At 40.6% G+C, this 25,225-nt stretch overlaps 1 protein-coding gene across 1 annotated transcript in view; it reads right to left on the minus strand.

Moving 5' to 3' along the window:
- Positions 1-25,225, minus strand: part of SYNDIG1 (synapse differentiation inducing 1) — a 54,075-nt gene that overhangs the window by 23,382 nt on the left and 5,468 nt on the right. Inside the window, exon 2 of the mRNA XM_019633429.1 lies at positions 4,802-4,939. Coding sequence (XP_019488974.1) covers positions 4,802-4,939 — 138 coding nt within the window. The remainder of the gene's footprint in view (positions 1-4,801; positions 4,940-25,225) is intronic.

Consider the following 25,225-nt stretch of genomic DNA (forward strand, 5'->3'; position numbering starts at 1 on the left):
TATCCAATCATCTATTGCAGGGCACTTTTGGTTGATTCCATGCCTTGACCACCATAAATAAAGCTGCAATGAACATCAGAGCACATATATGTTTACAGATAAATGTTTTCAGGTTTTTTGGATAGATACCCAAGAGAGGGATTGCTGGGTCATATGGTAATTCTATTTTTAATTTTTTGAGGAACTTCCACACTGCCTCAATAGTGGCTGCACCAATCTGCATGCCCACCAATAGTGTATGAGGGTTCCTTTTTCTCCACAACTGCATAGAAGAAAACATAGGTACTAAACTTATGGACCTTGGGTTCAAAGAAAATTTGATTTTAAGGATTAGAAATATCTATATTTGCATCATGTACCCATACTTGCTACCTCTCTAATTTCTATAAATAAATCCCTTGAAATTCAGTTTTTATCCATAAAATGGGTATAATACTTTTCCACCTTTCAGATTCATTGCAAAGATTAAATAAGACAAAATGTGCATATTAACTAACTCACAGCAGTGACTCAGCAAATTATGGATTTATTTCTATCCTCAACATCAATCAGAAGCATAAGTTACTAGATGTATTTACCAAAATTGCATACAACACTTTCCTCTCCATAAAGTGGTTTATGAACCTTGCTCACATTGGAGATGGATCAAACAATTAACACTGTTGGAGTAAAATGAAGTCGTGGACAAATGTTACACTTATCCTCCTCCATGGTCCTCCACACTGAGTGCTTAATCACAGTCAGGCTACAGTCCTCCACATTGAGTCCTCAATCACAGCAAGGCTCAACCAACTGCCTTCTTTAGAAATGGCTCTGAGCCAGGCTGTCCTGGCAGTCCCAGCCCACTACCAGTCAGCTCTGGCCTTAGACACCATTCAACCTCACTGAATCCTGATGTCATGGTCACAAAGTGATGTAGTGGCAGTGCCACAGCAGACTTTCTACAAGATCATGTATGTGCAACAGCACTAATCAAACTGAAGCAGCATCAGGTTCAAATGCAGGTTCCCAGGATGCACCCCCACTCCCAGAGGCTCTGATTAAGCAGATCTGTGGTAGCGTCACACAGTGTGCATTTCCAACAGTGCTGGGGATGCTGATGCTATTGGTCAGGACCATTCCCTGAGAAGCCAGATGCACAGTATTTAACATGGGAGCAACACCTAGTAGATCACCATATGTCACCCAGTTTACAAACACTTTTATTACTACCATTACTATTAATACTATTTAACACCTCTTGCAAATTATAAAATCTGCTGGAGAAAAAAATCCTGTGTGTCTTTCCAGTCCCTTCTTCTAGGAACCCACATGTGTGCTGACAATTTGGATTTCCAGTAGAGCGTGTTCAGCACCTGCTGATTTCCAGGAAACTTCTGCTTTCCAGGAGCCTTCTAACTTCACTTCTCTAACCCCTGCCTGCTCTATGCCACATTTAACACCATTTTATGGGTCAGGAAACTGAGGCATGGAGAAGTTGCCTACTGACTTGGGCCCAGCTGGAATAGGACAGAACAAAAAATATCTCAGGTTCTATTAAGTCTAGAGGCCCGATTAATTTGTCTCACCACTTCTCCATGTTATCCAACCACTGAGATTTTTGTTTCATTTTCCTGGAATGGCCTTTTATGTTCCCTTGACCTCATTGAGTGGTTGTTCTGACAAAGTGCAGACACTGCCTAATTGCCAGTGACTACTGACATACACTGTGATATGATCTGTGGTAAAACAAAGAAAGAAAGAAACAAACAAACTAAAGTCATACCGATGTCAAAGATTTCCTTGTGAACAGCATCTGGAACTTGAGGGGTCTTGGCTTCATCAATATGCTGATTACTGTACTCTGACATCACCACCCCAGCCCTCAGCACCTCTGGGCAGTAGGAGGCACTGGAGACAACCACAAAGGACCGTGCAGAGAGACTTTTGGACTCTCCAGTGCCCCGCGTAGAACTCCCAGCTGGTTTGCCCAGGAAAGCCCTGATTTAATTTAGTGTAATAACTCTCAGAGTATGTCTGTTCTATTGCATGCACACACTTGCCCTTTGGCAGCTGCCTGCTATCTGAGTACTTGCTGAAGATTTTGTGTCTGCAGTCAGGCTATAGAGGCACAAACAGCATGCATGGCAGGCTTGTGGCTGTGCTGAAGCCTGTGTGCCAGAGGTGGTTGCCTTCAGGTCTGCAGCAGAGTACAGAACCATACAGCTGTGGACTGTAAAGGAGAAAGCTGGTCTCAGCCTGGGAGTTCCCATGTGGAAAGATTTGGATACAAGCCCTGTGAAGGGCATTCGCCTCCAGAGATTTCTTCTCTTCTGTGATCATCCTCAAAACACAATGAAAAGAAGGACTGAGAGCTGGGGAACTCTGGGGTCCCTCTTTTTATTCCAACACTGAATGCAACCCCTACACTTTTGCTTTTGCCTCTGAGAGATATGATCAGAGGCCTCCACAGAAACTGCATTTCACATTCACTGTTGAACAAATAATTAGAATCCTCTTTATCATTGAAGGTATTAAACTTCATGACTTCTCAGGCCCAAGTCTAAGAGGTTCTTACCATGTGAAGAATAAAATTACTTTTTGAGAAATACTAGATTTTAAATGCCAGTCTGTGCAATTGTGGCTTTGATTTTTATTATAATACAATCTTTCAGACAAAGATGCTGTGCATAGTTTTTCCTGCTCCAGAGACAGAGGCTTCACCCTAGGACATGTGGGGCAGCCAAGATAAAGGACTGCCTCTCCATCTGGTCACATAGGCCACTTTTCCCTGTGCTCTCGCCTTTTATTCAGGGCTTACCCCCTCTAGGTACCCTGCAGATTTGTTTATGTGATGTCTACTCTCATCAATTTGAACAGGTAACACCTGTCCTAGTAGAATCCAAGATAAAAACAATCAATCCTACTCTAAAATTTGGCAATCAGAATAGAGCTCTGATGTCACTGGTGCCTGCCTGCGCAGGAGGTGAGGGTACAGGCTTTCCTTAGTGGGCTTGGTCCCAGGAGGCTGGGAGTGACTGACCCTCTTTCACCTTGCCGTGTGGGGGGACTGGAATGCAGAAGAGAGGGCTGATGTCATATATTCAGCTCATGGGAAAAGCCAGACCTGCCCATAGTGTGTGAGAAGCCAGTTCTCTTTGGTCCACCCTGACTTTCACTTTTGTAGTGAAATGACTCTGTCAACATGCAGTACATTCTCTAACCCAGGTTCCAGGTGCAGTGTACACAGGAGTGGGTCAGCTCTCCACCTCCGGGGTCTTCTTTGAGCATGTTCCACATATGGAGGGCATCTGTCCATATGCTTTCTCCAGGTCCCACCCTGGGTTCTAGTCATCAGCGTACACAGTACCCACATCTTCTCCTCAGGGTGCAGGCACACCCAGGCTTCGCTCTACCCCACAGCCACTCAGGCCCCTACCAGACAGGACAGTCTTGATTTTCAGCCCATGCTTGTGTCTCAAAAGAAGGGGGGGTCTTTTTTGTAGGACAAACTCACACAATAGATGTTCAGGCTGACCCTCCAGGCCATCCTTGGACATGGAGTAACCACTCAGCCTAACCTCAGCAGTGCAAGACTTTCCCATCACCCACTACCCCATCCATCATCCTCCAGAACCAAGACCACAGAGCAGTGCTGAGCAGGGCCCCACCTCATCCTGCAGCTTTCCTACCCCTGCTGAGAAGCGCCTGCCCTCAGGAGCACCCCTGCCAGTCAGTTCACTGTTCTCCTCTACTCCTCCGTGGTGTCAGGAAAGGAGGGTGGGGGCAGCCAAAAAAGAAAAGGGCCTAAAGGGGCTCTCACCAGTCAAACAAAACAGAATCAGTACTGAAGTCAGCAAGAAGCAGTGAGAGGCCACTGCTGGGCTGGGTTGGGCCAGGGAATTTATTTTCAAGCCAAGAGAAATAAATAAATGTTTCAAGCAAAAGACCTGCCAGAGTCAGCTGTTTGCAGCTTCAGCCCTAGAGTCCTAGAAGCTGGAAGGGGACCCCAGAACTGAGGGAAATTCAAGGAGCCTCGAGGACATCAATGAGCATGGTGTCATGCTCATCTTGGCCAGCCTATGGAGCTGCCTTTCTCTCTGTTTGGTTGGGATGATAGTGTGGGGTATGGTGATGCTGAAATCTCATGCTTTAATTGGCAAGTATAAACATCTTCCTTTGATTAATAAAAATGGGGACATCGGTTATTTCTGAAAGAATATTTTTCATTTGCTAAAGGAAATCTTTCAAAAGCTGGGTTCCATGAAGGCTTAACAAGGAGGATTCTTTGCAGTGAAAAAGGGCTGGGAACCAATATCCTTAGAAGCCCTGGATGAAGGAAAGCACAGCCACCAATTCCTCTAGCAGAACATTAATTTGGGATGAGTATACACAGGCTGTTGTGAAACTAGAATCTATTTTATATGCATGCACCTTTCATAAAGAAAACAAAACTACCTTCGTCTCCTTTCTCAGTAAGTTAGACGTCATCGCCCTGGGCACAGCGCTTCCAGCACTGGGTCAATCCTGCTGGCAGGGCCCAAGTTCCTACTCAAAGGCCAAGCTCCCCAACCTGTCTGCTTTTTCCAAGTGGACACCTGTTTCCATCACTGAGCCCTCTTCCTGAAGACTGTCCTCCTTGCCCCAGGGGTCACAGGCAGTCCTATGATAAAAATGAGGTGAGGTGGCCTTGACCTCCCAGGGTCTATTCTCCAACCATAAAGTATGGACCCCTCTGATAGCATGAGCTGAATGGCTTCTTGGGCTCTCCTCATCAGCCTGGGTTTGTTGTGTGTGTGTGACTGACAGAGAGAGGACTTACCTCATGGGACAGGTAGAAGGCCGCGATACCCAAAGGCCAGAAGCAGCAGAGCATAGAGAACACGCTGAGGCCCAGGTGGTCCCGCGGAGGCATCATGAGGAAGTTGTCCTCGCTTTCCGTGTCACTAGAGTAGTTGCTCTGCAAGAGAGAAACAGGTGGGGATGGAACAAGGGAAGAGAATTGATAAAGGAACCGCTCTACAATGCCCTCTGGACATGGAAGTGGAGGCTGGCATAAGGAGAAGCCCTCGGGGAGGTCACTGTTGTTGTGATTGCCTGCAAGTACTTCCCTCCAAAAGGAAACCCCCAGTGGAGGGAATTTTTACCAAGAACAGAAAGAGAAAAATCCCAGGTACAAGGCTCTTGAGTCATTCCACAGAAGATAAAATCCTACAGAAGCCAATCACTTCACAGATCTTTGGGATGAAGTGCTGGACAGTGGGGGTAAAGGTCTAATCTATCAGAGGATAGAACTGAGCACTCTCAGAAGGCACACATACATATGTAAATACTACTCTTTATTTTGAGACAGAAGGATTTTTGAAAAGCAGCTAAGATGATTCTAACACTGACCAAACCTCCCTGCAGAGGGCACAACAGTGCTCCAAGGTGCTAATGGGCTGGGTCCTGCCAATGTACTTCCATTTCTACATGCCTGAGTGGAGGATGCTTTTGTCCTTATTGCTTATCCCATTTGCTGGGTCCCCCACTGTGAATTTTCTCTCCTCATCAGCACATGCTACACTCACACTGAGTCATCCTAAACCAGGGTCACTCTATGTGCTTATTTTACTCCAGCTTTTGTTTCCTAAAAAGGAAATGGAGCGTTTCCTCCTGACAAAGAGGGTCATTAGCTTCCTAGCTCTCTTTGTGAGTGCGGGAGCTTGTTTAACAAGCGGCCTCCTATTGCAGGCTGGAGACATTCTGCACTAAACTGCAGTGCACTCTGGCAACTTCCTTAGGTGGCTTCAGAGGAATGTGGTCACTTGAAGCACCAAACACTCAGGTGGGTGCTCGACGTGAGCCTAACACCTACATGGACAAACTTTGCACCAGGACCACCCCAGCAGCCCACCTTCGTATCACCTCTGATATTCCTACTCAGACACAGATGAAACCCACAGGTGATGATGGTACCCTTTTTGATCTTGGTTAATTAAAATACACATAAAATGCCAAAAAGAGACTCTAATCAGTGTGCAGACAGCAGAGGTGCTGCAGTGAAATGATAGAAGCTTCATGTTAGGACTGTTTTTTTCTAGTTGATTGAGAGAAAATAGTGGAATACTGAAGGGCTCTCTCAAATCACAAGCAAGGGCCTTCTCTGGAGGTCTGATGGGATTTCGGTGACACACTGTCTACATAGCACCCATCCGCCTCAGACCTGCGGATCAGGGGCTCTGAGTCATCACTTCTCAGAGAGGGCTAGCCCCTTCTTGCTGGATGGGCACTGACTGTCTCTGCCCAGGTTAGTCAGGACCAGTAGTGAGTTTGGGACCACACAGCACCCCCTCCACAGAGCTGTGTCTATGAAATTTATATATTTTTTGTCTTGCATCATCACCTCCTATATGGTCTCCTCAATAATAAAGGAAAAAGAAAATTACCATTTTTATGTCTGTCAGAGAAGGGAACTAAACAGCTCTTAGGAATGCATAATTCATGAGTGAGATTCATGGGTGGAGACTGAGGGTTGGTTGGGTAAAGATGCACATGTGCCACCTGGTGGGAATTTAAAATATTTGATTTGAATGAAGGCTGTGCAGTGTTGCCAGGCAGGGTCTGAATGTCTTAATAGCTGCTCCTCTCCACAGACAAACAGCAGTGTCAACTCCGTGGTCTCCAAACCCATACTCTGGAAATAAGTTGTTGGGTTCACCGCTCCTTAACAAAACTTAGACAAAAGGTTTTTGTTCCAGAGACTTTATTGACCAGGCCTGGTGACTGTCTCTCTCTCTCAAGAGAAGAGATCAGCCCCTAAGTCTTGGCGGGTGAGGAATTTATAGCTGAAGCTGGATACAGAAGCAAAAAAAAAGTGGTTAGTGTGTAAAAAGGAAAAATAGTTAGTTTATCTTATTTTAACAAACTATAAAACATAGTTAGGTTATTATTTTTAATGAGCTAATACATAACTTGCTTATCTTCTTGATGGGCTATAAAACATGACTTGTTTATCTTTTCCTAACAAGCCATATACTTTGTTTATCTTCTTTTACTTTCTTGACAAGACAATTTGTTACGGTTTTTGCGGAAGCAGGAGCTTTTTAAATTCCTCTGGGCGGGGGTACTCTCCGAAATGAGCTTGCTTAGCCTAGGGTCTGGGCCTGGGTCCCTACAAAGTGACCTGGAGTGTCAAGGCTGTGTTGGAAAAGATGAACTGCACTTTGAAGTGCTCTCTGCATGAAGTTCTAGGAAAGTCTGGGAAGGAAGGAAACTACAGTGACAATCTCAGAGTGGGCCATGTCCAAAGATCCCACTTGGAGGCATGGATGACCAGGACTGAAAAGATAGCCACTTCTTCTAGCCCTCAATTCAGACCCTGAGCTAATGATCTTCATGCTGATGGGTCAAGATGCTGCTGGTGGGTATCCTCGCACATGTGCAACAACTCTGTCTATGGATATTTGTTTAGTTTTTGTTGTTGTTGTTCACAAAGTGTTTTATGTGTGTGTACCTGAGCTGGCTAGATTTTCACAGCAACTCAGTAAATAAAAAAATAGGTGCTGTTCCTATCTTTATTGTTATTTCTATTTTATAAAAAACAAAGCTGGGCTCTGAGAAATATTGCCAAATCACAGAACCACTCAGTCAGTGGCTGCTCATTCCAGAGCTCTCTACTGTGTGTTGTGTTTGGACATCAAAAACATGGCTATAAACAAACTCTGTTTTGCTTCAATTGCTTCTTATCCAAAGATAAGGTGCCTCCTCTGCCTCAGGGATTCTGAATACTTTGCTTCTTGAGTGGTCTGGTTCATGGTGGTGACAGGGAGGCCAGTGATGATAGTGGTCAGTTGAGAGTTTTCCCATTCAAATAGCCACTGCTGTGTGAACTGCTGCTCAGACCACATAGGAATGCTGGCAGCATTTACTTTCATTTTTGGAAGCTGCTTAGAATTACACCACTATCCCCATGAAACAAAGAGTTAGATTTCAGGGCACCATCTCGCCAAAAAAAATCTTTACAGATTTTTATTTAGAAGCATGAGGGAAGCACACTCTGTAAATTACAAAGTTGAGGCTACATGGCACCAAAACAATTAGTCAACTGGTTAAGATATATTTTAAAATAGATTCTGACAAATTACAGGACAGATGAAACAGCTCAGCTATTTTCATGTTCTTTTTTCCATTAGTGGGCTATAAGTGGCCATGGGCATCATGCCACCAAATAGCAAGAAGAGGAGATGAGCCTGCCTGGATGAGGCTATGTACACACCAATAAACCAAGTAGAGAAAATACCCACAACCACCACCACCAGGTGAAATTCATCACCCACAGCAGCTGTTTCTAAAATTTTTCTTCATGGGTTTTGGAATTGGAATATTTGCAAAGCAGACTGACAACATTCTAATAGAGGTTACAGCCTATGTGTAGGTCCTCCCTTTTGAGCTAAATCTTTGGAGGAGGCAAATGTTACAAAAAGCAGAGAAAATCAGGAACTCCTGGGTCCCTCCCCTGGTACCCTGCTGGTCTTCCTCCCTACCACCACAATCTGCCCATTCTGTGTCCTGTTTTCATTGTCTCCCCTCCATGGGAATGCACTTAGTCACCTCAGGGGTTTCTTCCTTGGGATACTTTAATAAAATAATCATAATGCCAGGCACAATGCCATGTTTCACAAGTCATAATTTCACATTCATTCAGCTCCATGAACAACTGCTGTGAGGGGGCAATTTTAGGGGTGGGAAACTGTGGTCAGCCATGTCACTTTGTCTCATTCAGGCCTTACTCATCACCCTATTACCTCCCTTTGAGCCTCATGCTGCCCTCTTAATTCCCCTTGGCCTTCTCTGCTTGCTAATTCTGGAGATCATCTACCTCTCTGCGTGAGTGAGAAAGTGCCGGACTGTTCCTGAAGCAGCCTGGAATCCAGGACTTCCTACAGAGGCTCTCTTTCCAAAAGCTCAGTCTGAAAAAAACATGGACATGCTTGTAGGGATGTTTGTTTTAGAGTGTTCCAGAGAGCACTGTTTTAAAACAGCAAAATTACAGGGTGACAGATACTAGGCTAGTTTCATTCTTTTGCATGAGGTTTCCCAATTCTCCCAGCACCGTTTATTGAAGAGGCTGTCTTTTCTCCATTGTATGTTTTTGGCTTCTTTGTAAAAAATTATCTGTCCATATTTATGTGGGTTTATTTCTGGGTTTTCAATTCTATTGCATTGGTCTGTGTGTCTGTTTTTCTGCCAATATCATACTGTTTTGAATATTATTGCTGTAGATAGATAAGCGATAGATAGATGATTGGATAAAGAATATGTGGTATATATACATAATGGACTACTATTCTGCCATAAGAAAAGATGAAATAGTGCCATTTGTGACAACATAGATGAATCTTGAGGTTATTATGCTAAGTGAAATAAATCAGACAGAAAAAGTCGAGAACCACATGATTTCACTGATATGTGGGATATAAAACTGAAAATAACAAAGTAACAAGACAAACAAATGAAGAAACAAAAACTCATAGACACAGACAATAGTTTAGTGGTTACCAGAGGGTAAGAATGGAGGGGGGTGATAGATAAGGGTAAACGGGATCAAATATATTGTGGTGGAAGGAGAACTGACTCTGGGTGGTGACCACACAATGTGATATATAGATGATGTATTACAGAATTGTAACTTGAAACCTATGTAACATTACTAACAATTGTGCTCCCCTATAAACTTTAATTTAAAAAAATACATACATACTTAAAAAAGCCCAGCAAAATTACAAAAGAATTCTACTTAAAATTCTGTACAGTCATGAAAAATGCTGGTGCAGATGTTTATTTATTGTCCTGAAAAGATTTTTATAATAACTGATGGGAAAAATCAGGGTAGAAAGTAGAATATATCATATTTCCTCCACAGTGTCAGAAATTAGATGCTTCTGGATGGTGGGCATATCGTTGACTTTTTTCTTCTTCCTTTTTGCATTTCTGGGTTTTAGTTTTTCAACAATAAGCAAAGTTTATTTGGCAATGGATATTTAAAGGTGCAGATGTGCTAACAGCTGCGGGGGCTTCTACCATCTCTCTGTCTTCACAAAAAACCCTGTGGAATATGATTTCCCTAAGATTCAGCATGGGGAAATCACATAATGTGGGCCCACTTCTCAATGAGCAGCTGAAGTAACAGGATCAGGAGGAACCCAACATTACCTGAGGGAGTGCACTGAGATGCAGGTCAGACATGACTACTGGTCCCTTGGACCTGTCTCACTGAGTGTCGAGACCAGAGGCCCATGTTGTCCACATCTGTGCTAACTAGTGCACAGCCATAGCTGCATGGAACTTAAATTATCTAAAGTCAAATATACCTAACAATTAGTTCCTCAGCCACACTACCATATGCCAAGTGCTCAATAGCCAGAGGTGGTTAATGCCTATCACAGTGGATAGCACAGGCATAGAGAATTTCCATCATCTCAGGAAGTTCTACTGGACAGCACTGTCTTATGGGCTCTGACCCCTATTAACTTTGACCTCACTCTCTTCCACCCACAGGGAGCTCTGTGCTGTTCCCCCAATATGCCCAGCATGCTCCTGCCTCAGGGCCATTGCACTTGTTTGCTGTTCCCTCAGCCTGGAACTCTCTTCCCCAGATACATACATGACTAGCTTCCTGTAATGCAGGGCTTTTCTCAAATGCGACTTTTCATCAGAGCTTTCTCAGATATCCTGCAAGACTGTCATTGCTGTTTCCCACCGCTATCCCCTTACCAAAGGTGGGTATCCTTTGCTCTTCAGATGGTGCTGGCTTATATACTGTGTGACTCCTTTCCTCTTAGCACCAGGAGGGCAGATATTTTTGCATGTTTTGCTTACAGCTATACCCTAAGTGCATACAATAGTGCCTGGCACACAGTAGGCACCTAATGTACATGTGTCAAATGAATGAATTCATGTGTACCCTTAGTCAACATGGATAGCAACAACTGAAGCAGCAAAGCTTCCAGAGTTTGCCCAGAGTTCCCTGGGCTTCCTTTGGGCTTATCAGCATCCATGAATGCATTCACTGTCTACAGCCCTTCTGCCCCAACTCGGCTCTTCTCCTTCCCCACCTAAAATGCCTTCCATATGTGTTCCAGCATGCACATCCTAACCATACATTTGATACCACAGGGAAAGGGAGGGAGAATGATGATTCTGTCAGGTTCAAGGCCGTCTTACTTAGGGAAGCTGATGAACAGCACCAAGAATAAACCATGGCCAAGATTCAGGCTGGTGGATGAAGCTCCCCAACTGTGTGTCTGTCAGAGGCATATTTGATATTCTATGGTCTTGGAAACCAGCACAGAGCATAGTATCCCCATCTACATCAGAGGAGTGGAGAAGTGTGGGTAACCACCTTTGATACCCCAGAAATGTCACTTAACAGAGCTTCTACTTCCACAAAAGAAAATAACTCCTAGTGAGCCATGTTGGGAAGGCCAATGTCTGGGTTTTGAGCCCAAGGGTCCTTGGAGGGCCAGCACTGGGACCATCATCCTTTACCTGCAATATTGTGGTGGGTCCTAGGTGTCCACTTGTGTTCACTTAGGGGTTATCTATGGGCAGCCTGGCTGTGGAAGACCAGGTGAAATCAATCTAAATGCACCAGGCTCTCCCCCAAATCTTGCAGCCCACTGGCCTCTGCTTTACCCAAAATCAGACCACATGAAAACCATAGATGTCTGCTGACAACCTATTCTGTTTAATGCACACATGGCTTGCAGATGCAAAGATACATAGAGATCTGCATTGAGATCTGGGGGTTCAATAACATGGAATGCAAGAAAACAATATTTTAGTTTCTAAACAAACTTTGCCATATATTATTAACTAATTATTTTGGGTATATAATTTAGTTTTCTCTCCTATTAGGTAGTAATTTTCTTGTAGATAGAGACAATTTTCTACACTGGTGTGACAGAGGCAAAAGTAAGTTAACAAAACTCCTCTATTTAACATGAAACTGCTTTTTTGTGGCCCTAAAGAACTTGTCTGTTGAGCACATTGTTGTATGGGCCATGTAGAGAACAGGGCAAGGGGCTGGAAAGAGCCCCACTGTTTTCACAAATTGGTATGGATTTGGGGATCCCTAGGGATACCTGTGCAGGAAAGGTGTAAGGGAGAGGGGGAGAGGAGAGAAGGGCCAGGGGGTGTCATTTCACTCTCTATTCTAATTCCTAAAACCTGGGAATTCGGTTATTCTTTGTTAACCAACTCTCCATTGATCTCCATTAATTCAGAAGTAAAGAACAGGAACACAAGATTTTCTAATAAATATGTATTTCCAACTGCAAATTGTTTGAGTTGCTCCAGTAACAACAATCTAGATCTGTGCCCCTTCTGTGTTGCTAAAAATGGGAAAACATCCACTTAGCCATAGTGGTAGGTCTAGTCCAGGGGTTGGCAAACTTTTGAGATGGAAGAGCTGGCTAGTCTAACCAGTTGGTTCCCATTTGCTTTTGGGGGGACATCACAGAGCACATGATGCAGGTGGTAGCATCATTTGTCATTTAAAATGAGACACTTCCATGCTATAGTTTATGCAGTGGGCCTAAGGCCTCTGTGAAGGTCAGGGGATGGGATAGACAGCCTTCAGTTCCCAAACCTTCTTGTATCCAAACAGTTTCAACTTTTCCTGTTTTGCATGTTGGGTTCCCAGGCAAACTTTTATAAAACAAATGGCTTTCAGCTAAAAAAGGAAAAAAAATGTTAGAAAATATGAGAGTTAATGCATCACTGAGAAGCAAAAAAATTTTGGCCTCCTGCTAGGAGGCCAAAAATAATAAACATAAATTATTTTATATTCCCTGAGGAGAGAAGTATTTTTAGAAGAAAGTAATCCAAGTAAAAGTTTAAAAATGAAACTTTCTCAAGTTGGGGGGAAAATAAAGATAACTCAGAAGAGAAATAATTTATTCTGTTCTTTAGATTCCACATATAAATGAGATCATATGGTATTTGTCTTTCTCCATCTGACTTATTTCACTTAGCATAATATTATCTAGTCCATCCATATCATTTCAGATGTTAAAATTTCATTCTTCTTTATGGCTGAGTGATACTCCATTGTATAAATGTACTACATTATCTTTTTTCTTTAATTAAAATTTATTTGAGATGACAATTGTTAGTAAAGCTACATAGGCTTCAGGTGTAAAATTCTGTAATACATCATCTACATATCACATTGTGTGTTCACCACGCAGAGTCTGTTCTCCTTCCATCACCATTTATTAAATCTTGTGTATCCTCATCTACCACCACCCTCCTCCTTTATCTCCTGGTAACAACTAAACTATTGTCTGTGTCTATGAATTTTTTTATTTGTTTGTTTGTATGGTTCCATTGTTGCTTTCAGTTTTACATTCCACATATCAGTGAAATCCTATGGTTTTTTACTTTTTTGTCTGACTTATTTCACTTAACATAATAATCTCAAGATCCAGCCATGTTGTCGCAAATGGCACTATTTCATCTTTTCTTATGGCAGAATAGTATTCCATTGTGCATATATACCATATACTCTTTATCCAATCATCTATTCAAGGACACTTTGGTTGTTTCCATGTCTTGGCCACTGTAAATAAAGCTGTAGTGAACACTGGAACACATCTATCTTTATGAATAAATGTTTTCAGATTTTTTGGGAGAGGGATTGCTGGGTCATATAGTAATTCTATTTTTAATTTTTTGAGAACCCGCCATACTGCCTCCCATAGCAGCTGCACTGATCTGCATTTGCACCTACAGTGTATGTGGGTTCCTTTTTCTCCACAGCCTCTCCAATACTTGTTATTATTTGTCTTGTTGATGATAGCTATTCTAACTGGTGAGAGGTGATCTCTCATTGTGGTTTTATTTGCATTTCTCTGATGATTAGTTATGTTGAGCATCTTTTCATATGTCTACTGACCATCTGTATGTCCTCTTTGGAGAAATGTTTATTCAGGTCCTCTGTCCATTTTTTAATTAGATTGTTTGTTTTTCTATTGTTGTTGAGTTGTATCATCTCCTTATATATTTTGGATATTAGTCAGATGACATGATGCTATATATAGAAAACCCTAAAGATTCCACCAAAAAAGCTATTAGAAATAATAAACAAATACAGTAAACTTGCCAGCTACGAAATCAATGTACAAAAATTCATTTCATTCCTAACAATAAAATCTCACAAAAAGAAATTTAAAATTCATTTTGCAGTTGCAACAAAAATAATAAAATACCTAGGAATAAACTTAACCAAAGATGTGAAAGACCTATACACTGAAACTATAAGACATTTTTAAAAGAAATTGAAAAAGACACAAAGAAATGGAAAGACACTCTGTGATCATGGATTGGAAGAATCAACATAGTTAAAATGACCACATTACCCAAAGCAATACACAGATTTAATGCAATCCCCATCAAAATCCCAATGGCAGTTTTTAATGAAATAGGACAAAAACATCATCAGATTTGTATGGAATCACAAAATACCCAGGATAGTCACAGCAATCGTAAGAAAAAATAATAATGCTGAAGGTATCACACTCCCTGACTTCAGCTTGTACTACAGAGCAACAATAATCAAAACAGTATGGTATTGGCAGAAAAATAGACACAAAGACCAATGGAATAGAATTAAAAACCCAGAAATAAACTCACATAAATATGCACAGATAATTTTCAACAAAGAAGCCCAAAAATATACAATGGAGAAAAGATAGCCTCTTCAATAAATGGTGCTGGGAGAATTGGAAAGCCACATGCAAAAGAATGAAACTACACTGCTATCTGTCGCTGTGTACCAAAATTAACTTATAATGTATCAAAGACCTAAACATAAGATCTGAAACAATAAAATGCATAGAAGAAAACATAGGTACTAAATTTATGGATCTTGGGTTCAAAGAGGGTTTTATGAATTTGACTTCAAAGGCAAGGGAAATAAAAGTTAAAATAAATGAATGGGACTACATCAAATTAAAAAGTTTCTGCACAGCAAAAGAAATCATTGACAAAATAAAGAGGCAACCAACTGAATGGGAGAAGATTTTTGCAAGCAACACTTCTGATCAGGGGTTAATATCCAAAATATATAAGGAATTCATACAACTCAACAACAAAAAAACAAACAATCCAATTAAGAAATGGGCAGAGGACCTGAAAAGACATTTCTCCAAAGAGGATATACAGATGGTCAGTAGACATATGAAAAGATGCTCAACATCACTAATTATCAGAGAAATGTACCACATTTTCTGTTTAAAAAAAAATTTTTTTTAAATTAAAGTTTATTGGGGTGACAATTGTTAGCAAAGTTACATAGATTTATATGGTGATGGAAAGAGACGCTGGGTGGTGAACACACATTTTCTTAATCCAGTCATCTACTGATGGGCATTTTGGTTGTTTCCATGTCTTAGGGAATATGTTGTAAAGATTTTCTAGGGTGTCAGATGGGCACATGTCTTATTAGGGAGACCTCTTCATGGACAATGTAGATGCCTGACCACAGTGCTGTACACCTGAAGCTGAATAATATTGAATATCAACTATAATTTAATATATATACGAGTATAGTCACAGGATGTGGAGTACAGCACACAAAATGGAGTCAATGGAATTATAACAGCTATATATGATGTCAGAGGGGTAGATTGGGGTAGAGAGTTATCATTTTGTGAGGGGTGTAAATGTCTAACTATTACATTGTTTTGTACACCTGAAACTAATAAAAAAAAAGAAGAAGAAAAATCAAATCCAACACCAGTGTCTTACATTTTCCTCCCATGGCCCATAATTTTGGGTATGTCTGGGTAAACAAGGTGCACACAGCTCTGCATTAGCCACCCTTCAGGGATCACCTTTAACCTTGCCCTTATCTTCTGGAAACTCCCAATTTGATTCTGGGGTCAGGGTGGATGATTGTAAATATTTAAGAAAATTATTTGCTAAACAGATTCTGCGTGGAATAAACCAATATTTAGTGTGAAGTGGGAGGATGGAAACTAAACAGACACACCTTAGTGGGTCACCTCCAAGAACAGTGCTCTTTGTTCTATTTCTTGAAAGTTTGTTTTCCTCATTTGTGGTTGGAGATTCAGGACTTAACTCCTACTGTATTCCCATGATCAACAGACTTGATGAGTTTCAGATCTTAATTTCCTGTTAAAAAAGGTTCAGCCTTTTGGGGCAGGCATCAGGTTCCCAGAAGACAACTCTAGGAAGAGTCTCTGCAAGGCTACACTGGCATCCACTATGGTCAGATAGCAAACTCAGCAAAGGCAACTAGAGGAGGTTGGTGATGCACAACCATGGTTTCACTGGCCAGGCCTGGGCATTCTGGGGAGATAGGTGTTCCTTCATTCAGAGCTGCTGTCAAGAAAGAAACTTCTGCTGATGGTCAATTGTCCTGGACAAAGTGCAAACTTTGTCTGAGGAGTGACTCATTATCTTCTAAAAGTGACTGTAGCCTTGGGGTCTGTAATATTCTGGAAGCAGAAGCCAAATGAAGCAAAATTCACTAAGATTCAACTTTGTGTGTAGCTCCTGGTTTGTCTTCGCTTGTGAAGGTGGAGTGTGATGATAATTATACTAGAGGGCTGTTATTCAATAATTTAAAACTTGTCTTCTAACTATGGGCATTTAATCCAATGGTTGGATTAGAATAACAAGCTCCATGTATGACTTTCCCTATCAGGGTAGGTCTTCCTGTGGCATGGAAGGGCTCAAATGCCCTGGGAAAACAGCAAAATACTTTCTTACAACCCATTTTAGTTTTGGTTCCCCCCTAGAAGCAGATTTTGAGTAAAGGATTGACCTATGATTATTTCTTTGGAAGGTGGCCATAGGGAAAACTGGCAAGGAAGAGGAGAAGTGAGACATGGAAGGGAACACAGCCAATAAAGTTACCAAGGCAGTATGGTACCTCTGTGGGTATCTGGAGTCTGGTTCTGCTGGACCTCAGGGAGCCAGAGTGAGACCATTCCCAGAGTAATCCCACCAGAATAAACTATCTCCTGTCAGTTATTGGGTGAATGCCATGCATAGGGACAGAAATTCTCCCATACTCTGCAGGTCAGGCTTCAGGTCCTCAGAGAAAGTTTTTATATAGGCAGAGGCCAGATTAAGGTGCTTCTCCTATATGGGTAATACCTGAATGGGGGCTGAGAGCACTGGCTGCAGAGCCTGTGAAGGAACTGGGGGGTGTTCAACACCCTAAAAGCTTCAATCAGGGCAACATTATGTGGAGCAAGACCACCATACTCAGTGAACATCTGGAAGGGAGTGTGAAAATGTGGGACACACAAAGGACACTGACATCCAGGATGATAAACCCCATTCAACTTCAAATAAATAGGTGCAAAGAATAAATACATATTATGTGTTTTCTTTTTTTAATTAAATTTATTGGGGGGACAATGGTAAGAAAAATTACATAGGTTTCAAATGTACAATTCTATAATACATCATTTATATATCATGTTGTGTGCTCTCCACCCAAAGTCAGTTCTCCTTCCATCACCATATTTGATCCCTTTTATCATCTCCTACCATCCCCTTTCCCCCCTTATCCCCTGGTCACTACTAAACCATTGTCTGTGTCTATGAGCTTTGGTTCTTTATTTGTTTGTCTTATTCCTTTGTTGCTTACAGTTTTATATCCCACATATGAGTCCTATTGTTCTTGATTTTTTGTCTGACTTATTTCATTTAGCATAATAATCTCAAGATCCACCCATGTTGTTACAAATGGCAGTAGTTCATCTTTTATTATGGCAAAGTAGTATTCCATTGTGTATGTATACCACAGCTTCTTTATCCAATAATCTACTGAAGGACACTGGTTGTTTCTATGACTTGGCGACCATATATAAAGCTGAAATGAACATCAGAGCACATATATCTTTACGGATAAATGTTTTCAGATTCTTGGGATACATACCCAGGAAAGGGATTTTTGGGTTATATGGTAATTCCATTCTTAAGTTTTTGAGGAACCTTCACACTGCCTTCCATGGCAGATGCACCAATCTACATTCCCACCAACAGTGCATGAGGGTTCCTTCTTCTCTACAGCCTCTCCAATACTTGTTATTATTTGTCTTGTTGACGATAGCCATTCTAACAGGTGTGAGGTAGTGTCGCATTGGATTTTGATATGCATTTCCCTGATAGCTAGTGAAGTTGAGCATTTTTTCATATATCTGTTGGCCATTTGTATGTCTTCTTGGGAGAAGTTTCTGTTCATATCTTCTGCCCATTTTTAAATTAGATTGTTTATCTTCCTGTTGTTGAGTTGTATGAGTTCCTTATATATTTTGGATATTAGCCCCTCATCAGAGGCATTGTTTGCAAATATCTTCTCCCATTCGGTTGGTTGCCTCTTTGTTTTGTCAACGGTTTCTTTTGCTGTGCAGAAGCTTTTTAGTTTGATATAGTCCCATTGATTTTAGCTTTTATTTTCCTTGTTTTTGAGGTCAAATTCATAAAATCCTCTCTGAACCCAAGGTCCATAAGTTTAGTACTTATGTTTTCTTCTATGCAGTTTATTTTTTCAGGCCTAATGTTTAGGCCTTTGATCCGTTTTGAATTAATTTTGGTACATGGTGACAGATAGCAGTGTAGTTTCATTCTTTTGCATGTGGCTTTCCAGTTTTCCCAGCACCATTTACTGAAGAGTCTTTCTTTTCTTCATTGTATGTTTTTGGTTTGTTTGTTGAAAATTATTTGTGCATATTAATGTGGGTTTATTTCTGGGTTTTCAACTCTATTTCATTAATCTGTGTGTCTGTTTTTCTGCCAATACCATACCGTTTTGATTATTGTTGCTCTGTAGTACAAGCTGAAGTTAGGGAGAGTGATACCTCCAGCATTGTTCTTTTATCTTAGGATTCCTTTGGCTCTTCAGGGTCTTTTGTGATTCCATATAAAAATGATATTTTTTCAATTATTTTTCTTTTTCTTTTTTTAAAATTAAAGTTCAATAAGGTGACAACTGTTAGTAAAGTTACACAGGTTTCAGTTGTACAATTCTGTAATATGCCATCTATATATCACATTGTGTGCTCACCACCCAGAGTCAGTTCTCCTTCCATCACCATATATTTCATCCCATTTATCCCTTTTCTTTAAAAAATGTCATTGGGAACTGGCCGAGTGGCGCGATGGTTAAGAACTGGCTTGGGACACCAGAGGACCCTGGTTTGGATCCCACATATGAGGGCCAGTGACATTGCCCTCCACAGCTAAGATGCTGAACAACAGCTCGACCTGGAGCTGGGCTACCAGGAATTGCCGGCGATGGTGTAGGCTGCAGCCCTGTGGCAGTGGGTTGCCATGGGCTACTGTATGTAGCCAGCAGCCAGCGTGAGCGGCCAGCAGCCGCAGTGAGCGGCTGTCCAGAAGCCGGTGACTGATGTGCCTTGCCAGGGAAGAGCGCAGTGATGGTGCCAACTTGGGCCAGTGAAGCAACATCCTCCACAACTAGTCTGAAGAACAAAATGACCACAACTTGTCTGTTCCTCTTCCCCAATTCCCCAGCACTGTTCCCATCCCCCCAGTTTCCCAATTAAAAAAAAATCTAAAAAAAAAATGTCATTGGGATTTTGATGGGGACTGCATTAAATCTGTATAATGCTTTGGGTAATATTAAATGCCATTTTAACTATGTTGATTCTTCCAATCCATTAATATGGAATGTCTTTCCATTTCTTTGTGTCTTTTTCATTTTCTTTTAAAAATGTCTTATAGTTTTCAGTGTACAGGTCTTTCACATCCTTGGTTAAGTTTATTCCTAGGTATTTTATTCTTTTTGTTGCAATTGCAAAAGAAATTTTTTTAAATTTATTTTTTTGAGATTTCATTTTTAGTGTATAGAAATACATTGGATTTTTGTACATTGATTTTGTAGCCGGTAATTTTACTGTATTCATTTATTATTTTCTAATAGCTTTTTGGCAGAGTCTTTAGGGTTTTTTATACAAAGAATCATGTCATCTGCAAAAAGTGCCAGTTTAACTTCTTCATTCCCAATTCAAATGCCTTTTGTTTCTTTCTCTTGCCTGCTTGCTCTGGCTAGGACTTCCAATGCTATGTTGAATAACAGTTGGTGATAGCAACAACACTATCTTGTTCCTGAACATAGAACAAAAGGCTTGAGTTTTTCACCATTAATTATGATATTAGCTGAGGGCTTGTCATATACGGCCTTTATTATGTTAAAGTATTTTCCTTCTTAACACATTTTATTAAGTGTTTTAATCATAAATGATGTTGTATCTCGTCAAATGTTTTTGCTGTATCTATTGATATAATCACATGATTTTGTCCTTTATTTTGTTTATGTGGTGTGTCACATTAATTGATTTGCGTATGTTGAACCATTGTTGAATATCTTGTTGGATGAACCCTGCCACTTGATTGTGATGTATAATTTTTTTAATGCATTGCTGTATTCGATTTGCTAGAATTTTGTTTACAATTTTTGTATCTGTATTTATCAGAGAAAATGGTCTGTAATTTCCTTTTTTGTGTGTTATCCTTACTAGGTTTTGGTATCAGGGTAATATTGGTCTCATAAAATGAGATAGGGATTATTGTTTCTTCTTCAATTTATTGGAAGAGTTTGAGTAGGACAGGTATTAGATCCTCTGAGTGTTTGGTAGAACTCAATAGTGAAGCCATCTGACCCTGGACTTTTGTTTTTGGGAAGGTTTCGGATGACTGATACAATTTCCTTACCCTTGATAGGTTTATTTAGATTTTCCAATTCTTTGTGATTCAGCTTAGGAAGGTTATATGTTTCTAAGGACTTGTCCATTTCTTCTAGTTTATTGAATTTGGTGGCATATAATCCTCCATAATATTCTTGTATGATCCTTTGTATTTCTGTACTAACTGTGGTAACTTCCACTCTTTCATTTCTGATTTTGTTTATTTATGTTTTTTCTCTTTTTATCTTAGTGATAAACCCTGGATAAGGGTTTGTGAATTTTCTTAATCTTTCCAAAGAACCAGCTTTTTGTTGCATTAATTTTTTCTGTTGTCTGTTTGTTCTCTATTTCATTTAAGTCTGCTGTGATTTTTATTATTTCCTTCCTTCTGCTGATTTTGGGTTTCATTTGTTCTTGTTTTTCTAGTTCTTTAAGATGTAATGTGAGGTTATTTATCTGGGGTTTTTCTTCTTTCTTGAGACAAGCTTGTAATGATATAAATTTACCTCTTATTACTGCTTTCACTATATCCCAATAACTTTGATAGGATGTATTTTCATTCTCATTTGTTTCTATGTATCTTTTGATCTCTCCTCTTATTTCTCTTTTGACCCAGTTGTTCTTTAAAAGTATGCTGTTTAGTATCCACATATTTGTGGTTTTTCATGCTTTCTTCTTGCAGTTATAACCAGTTTCAAAGCCATGTGATCAGAGAATATGCTTGGTATGATTTCAATCTTCTTAAATTTGCTGAGGCTAGTTGTATGTCCCAATATATGGTCTATCCTTGAAAATGTTCCATATACACTGAAAAAAATGTATAGTCTGGTATTCTAGGATGAAGTACTCTATAAATGTCAATTATGGCCATTTGTCCTAGTGTGTCATTTAAGGCTGATATTTCCGTATTTATTTTCTGTTTAGCTGATCTATCCATAGCTGTCAAAGATGTATTTATTCCCCAACTATAACTGTATTTTGTTTAATTTCTCCCTTTAGTTCTGTTAGTAATTGCTTTGTATATTTTGGTGCTCCCTGATTGGAGGCATATAGATTGATAAGTGTTTTGTTTTCTTGTTGTATTGCCCCTTTATCATTATGAAATGTCCACCTCTGTCTTTTGTTTTTTTTTATCCTGAAGTCTGTTTCATCTGATATAAGTATGCATACTCCCACTTTTCTCTGGATACCATTTGCTTGGAATGCCAATTTCCACCCTTTCACTTTGAGCCTATATTTGTCCTTGTGGCTGAGATGTTCTCTTGGAGGCGGCATATGGTTGGGTTTAGTTTTTGATCCAATCTGCTACTCTGTGTCTTTTTATTGGTGAGTTCAGTCCATTTACACTTAGGGTGATTATTGATATATAAGGATTTCTTATATCCACTTTGTCTTTTGTTTTCTGGTATCTCTGTGTCTCCATTGTTTCTTTGCCTTTTTGTATTTTATTTCAAAGTGGTGGTATTCTGTGATTTCTCCCTCTGTGTCTTCTTTTATGCTATACATTTTGGTTCTGGGTATTTTTTTTTTTTAGTGGTTACCATTAAGTTTATGTAAAAGAAAGTTTCTTGCATACAGTATTCCTTTTTCTTCAGCATGTTTTTTATCTCCATTTCCCTTTGCAGATTCAGATCTTTACTCTCTCCCCTTTTGTTTTTGTTGTCACAAATTATCCCTGCTTATGCTGGGAGTTGATTTCTGAGTTGTAGTAGCAAGTTGTCTTTTTCTTCTCTTTTTTCCTTACAAAATATTTTATATTCTTTAACCTTTTTGTTATGTGTAAGTGGATATTGCCCTATTTTGTGTAGGGGTTGCCATTTCCTGCTTCTGTCTATTTGCTCATAATGTTGCTCATGGTTTTGTGTGCTTTTGTTGTTTGTGTGTTTCAGGTCAAATAGCCTCCTTCAGTATTCCTGTAGTGCAGATCATGTGTTAGAAAATTCCTTCAGCTTCTGTATGTCTGGAAAGGTCTTTATTCCTCCTTCATATCTAAAGGATATCTTTGGTGGGTATATTATTCTTGGCTGATAATTTCTTTCTTTCAATAGTTTGAACATTTGATTCCACTCTCTCCTGGCTTATAGAATTTCTGCTGAAAAGTTAGTTGATAATTTAATAGGCTTCTCTTATAGGTTACTGCTTTTTCTCCCCTGGCTGCCTTAAGAATTCTTTCTTTGTCTTTAATTTTGACAGGCTCAATACAGTGTGCCTTGGAGAGGACCTGTAGGGATTGAGGTAATTAGGTGTTCTGTTTGCTCTTTCGATTCAAGGGTATGGTTCTTTCCAAAGTTTGGGAAGTTCTCATCAACTCTTTGTTTGAATATATTCTCACTTCCCTTCTCCTTCTGGTATGTCCATTATTCTTATGTTGCTCTTTCTAGTGGAGTCCGGAAGTTCTTGTAGAGTTCTTTCATTCCTTTTAACTCTCAAGTTTCTCTCTTCTTCCATCTGTGTCATTTCCAGATTTCTATCTCCAATATCACTGATTGTTTCCTCCATCTGATCAGCTCTGTTACCAATGCTGGTCATTTCATTCTTCGTTTATTTTATTGAATTCTTAATCTCCAGAATTTTTATTTGATTCTTGTTAAAATTTCAATCTCTTCAGTAAAATATTCATTTTGGTCTTTGGTTGTGGTTGAGTTCATTAAACTGCCTGTGTTTTCTTACATCTCATTGAGTATTTTCAGAACTGCAACCTTGACTTCGCTGTCATTTAAGTCACATATTTCCATGTCTTTAAGTTCATTTTCTGGGGACTTTTCATTTTCTTTCTGAGCTGCCTTGTTACTTTGGTTATTCACAGCAATTAATGAATTATTATTTCTCTTTCTGGGCACCTACAGGAGTGGGTTCTGTAGCAGGTTGATAGAAAGAGGTCTTTCTTTTGCTTTCTAGTAGGCATTGCTCAAATATTTTATTTTCTCTACCATTGCAGCTTTTTATTTCTCTCATGCTGTATAGTTTTATTTTCTCTTTTGCTGTTCTGGACTCTCATGCAATGGAAAATGGGCTTCTCTTCTGTAAGCAGGTTACCTGGGTCTCAGGGCACCGCCTCCATGGGAGGATGTGGAGGGCGATAGAATTTTGAGCTTCTGAAATCTCAGTGCTGCCCCTGCAGCCTGATGCAGAGCCTGTGTGTTTCAGTGGCTATGGTGGCCCCCGCAGGAATCTGCCCAGAAAAGTTGGGGTGGTGTAGGCTGTGAGATGCAGCTGGTGCTTTTGAGGCTCTGAGTAATGCCGACTACCCACCCACAGCTGTCTTGCCCCTACAGCTCTTTCCCCATCACCAGAATTAGTCAAACCCTGTGCATCTGTGGCTGTGGGAATGTTTCTCCAGGTCTCAGGGCTGTAGATATTCTGTTCTTTAATGTGACATTGCTACCCTTTGTTCTGGAGCCTGTTTCTAACACTGGGAGGGTGGGCATGGGGTGAGCTCTGGGAAAGGGGCTGGGCGGGGGGGAGAAGTTGGCCAGGCTCCGTGTCTTTGTTTTCTGTTTTCTGCCTGGCAATGAGGGCTTAAACCACAGTAGTCACCCTTCTGCATTCAGTCTTTGCTCTGAGGTGTCTGCCTCGAATGCTGGGTTCAGCCATATTATAATGCTGATTCTTCAGGAAATACTGTGGGCTGCTGGAAGTCCACCTGCAGCCTGAATTCTTCCCTCTCCGAGACTGCAGTGAACTGCAGACTGCGTCCTGTGGCCTGCAGCCCACATCTCTGCACTTTCCCTTCCCTCCTCCCCTGATTGCCCAATTTGCCCACCTTCAGGTGATTCGAGACACGGATCTCTCAGACATGCTTTTGTGTTGCTTAAGTTATCCTTTGTTGAATTATAGCTGTTCAGTTTGTTGTAACTTCCAGGGGCGATTTCAAGAACTCCTCATGCTGCTATTTCTGTAATGTAATCTTATATCGTGTGTTTTCAAAGACAGAATTGAACAACAATTTCTGAGACTTGGTGTAAAATAACACTACATGAATCAGGTAAAAGTGAGCTGGGTATAGCAAGCAACCAATGTATGTTGATAAGTATATTATTTTTTCTCTCTCATATGTCTTTGTTTTCACAATGTCAATATAATTGAGTTGTATACTGGACCTCGGATTTTGTGATGAAATTGAGATTGCCAGTAAAGGACCTAGGACGAGAGGCAGAATCACATGCAAAGTGGCATGCCTTGATGTCCTTAGTCATTTTGACTTTGGGGAAGAGCCAGAAGTTGCACTGTGCCAGATGCAGTGAATAAGGTGGATGAGAACACATCATAATGTTGTTATTTGACAGAAATTGCTGTATACCAAAAGTGATGTGTGACACAAAGCATTGTCATAATGCAGGATGATTTATGCCACATTCTAAAACACACTCTCTCTCAGATGTAGCTCACACCCGACTGACTGCATCAAACAAGTTGAAACTTGTCACACACTGTTACTAAAGTTCGACATGCCGCTTCCTGTATTGAAGAGCCCTGTCTTTTTGTTGGATGGCACGTGGCAGCAGCATTCACTGTAT

Source organism: Hipposideros armiger, unplaced genomic scaffold, assembly GCF_001890085.2.
Source record: "Hipposideros armiger isolate ML-2016 unplaced genomic scaffold, ASM189008v1 scaffold_1311, whole genome shotgun sequence".
Lineage (NCBI taxonomy): Eukaryota > Metazoa > Chordata > Mammalia > Chiroptera > Hipposideridae > Hipposideros > Hipposideros armiger.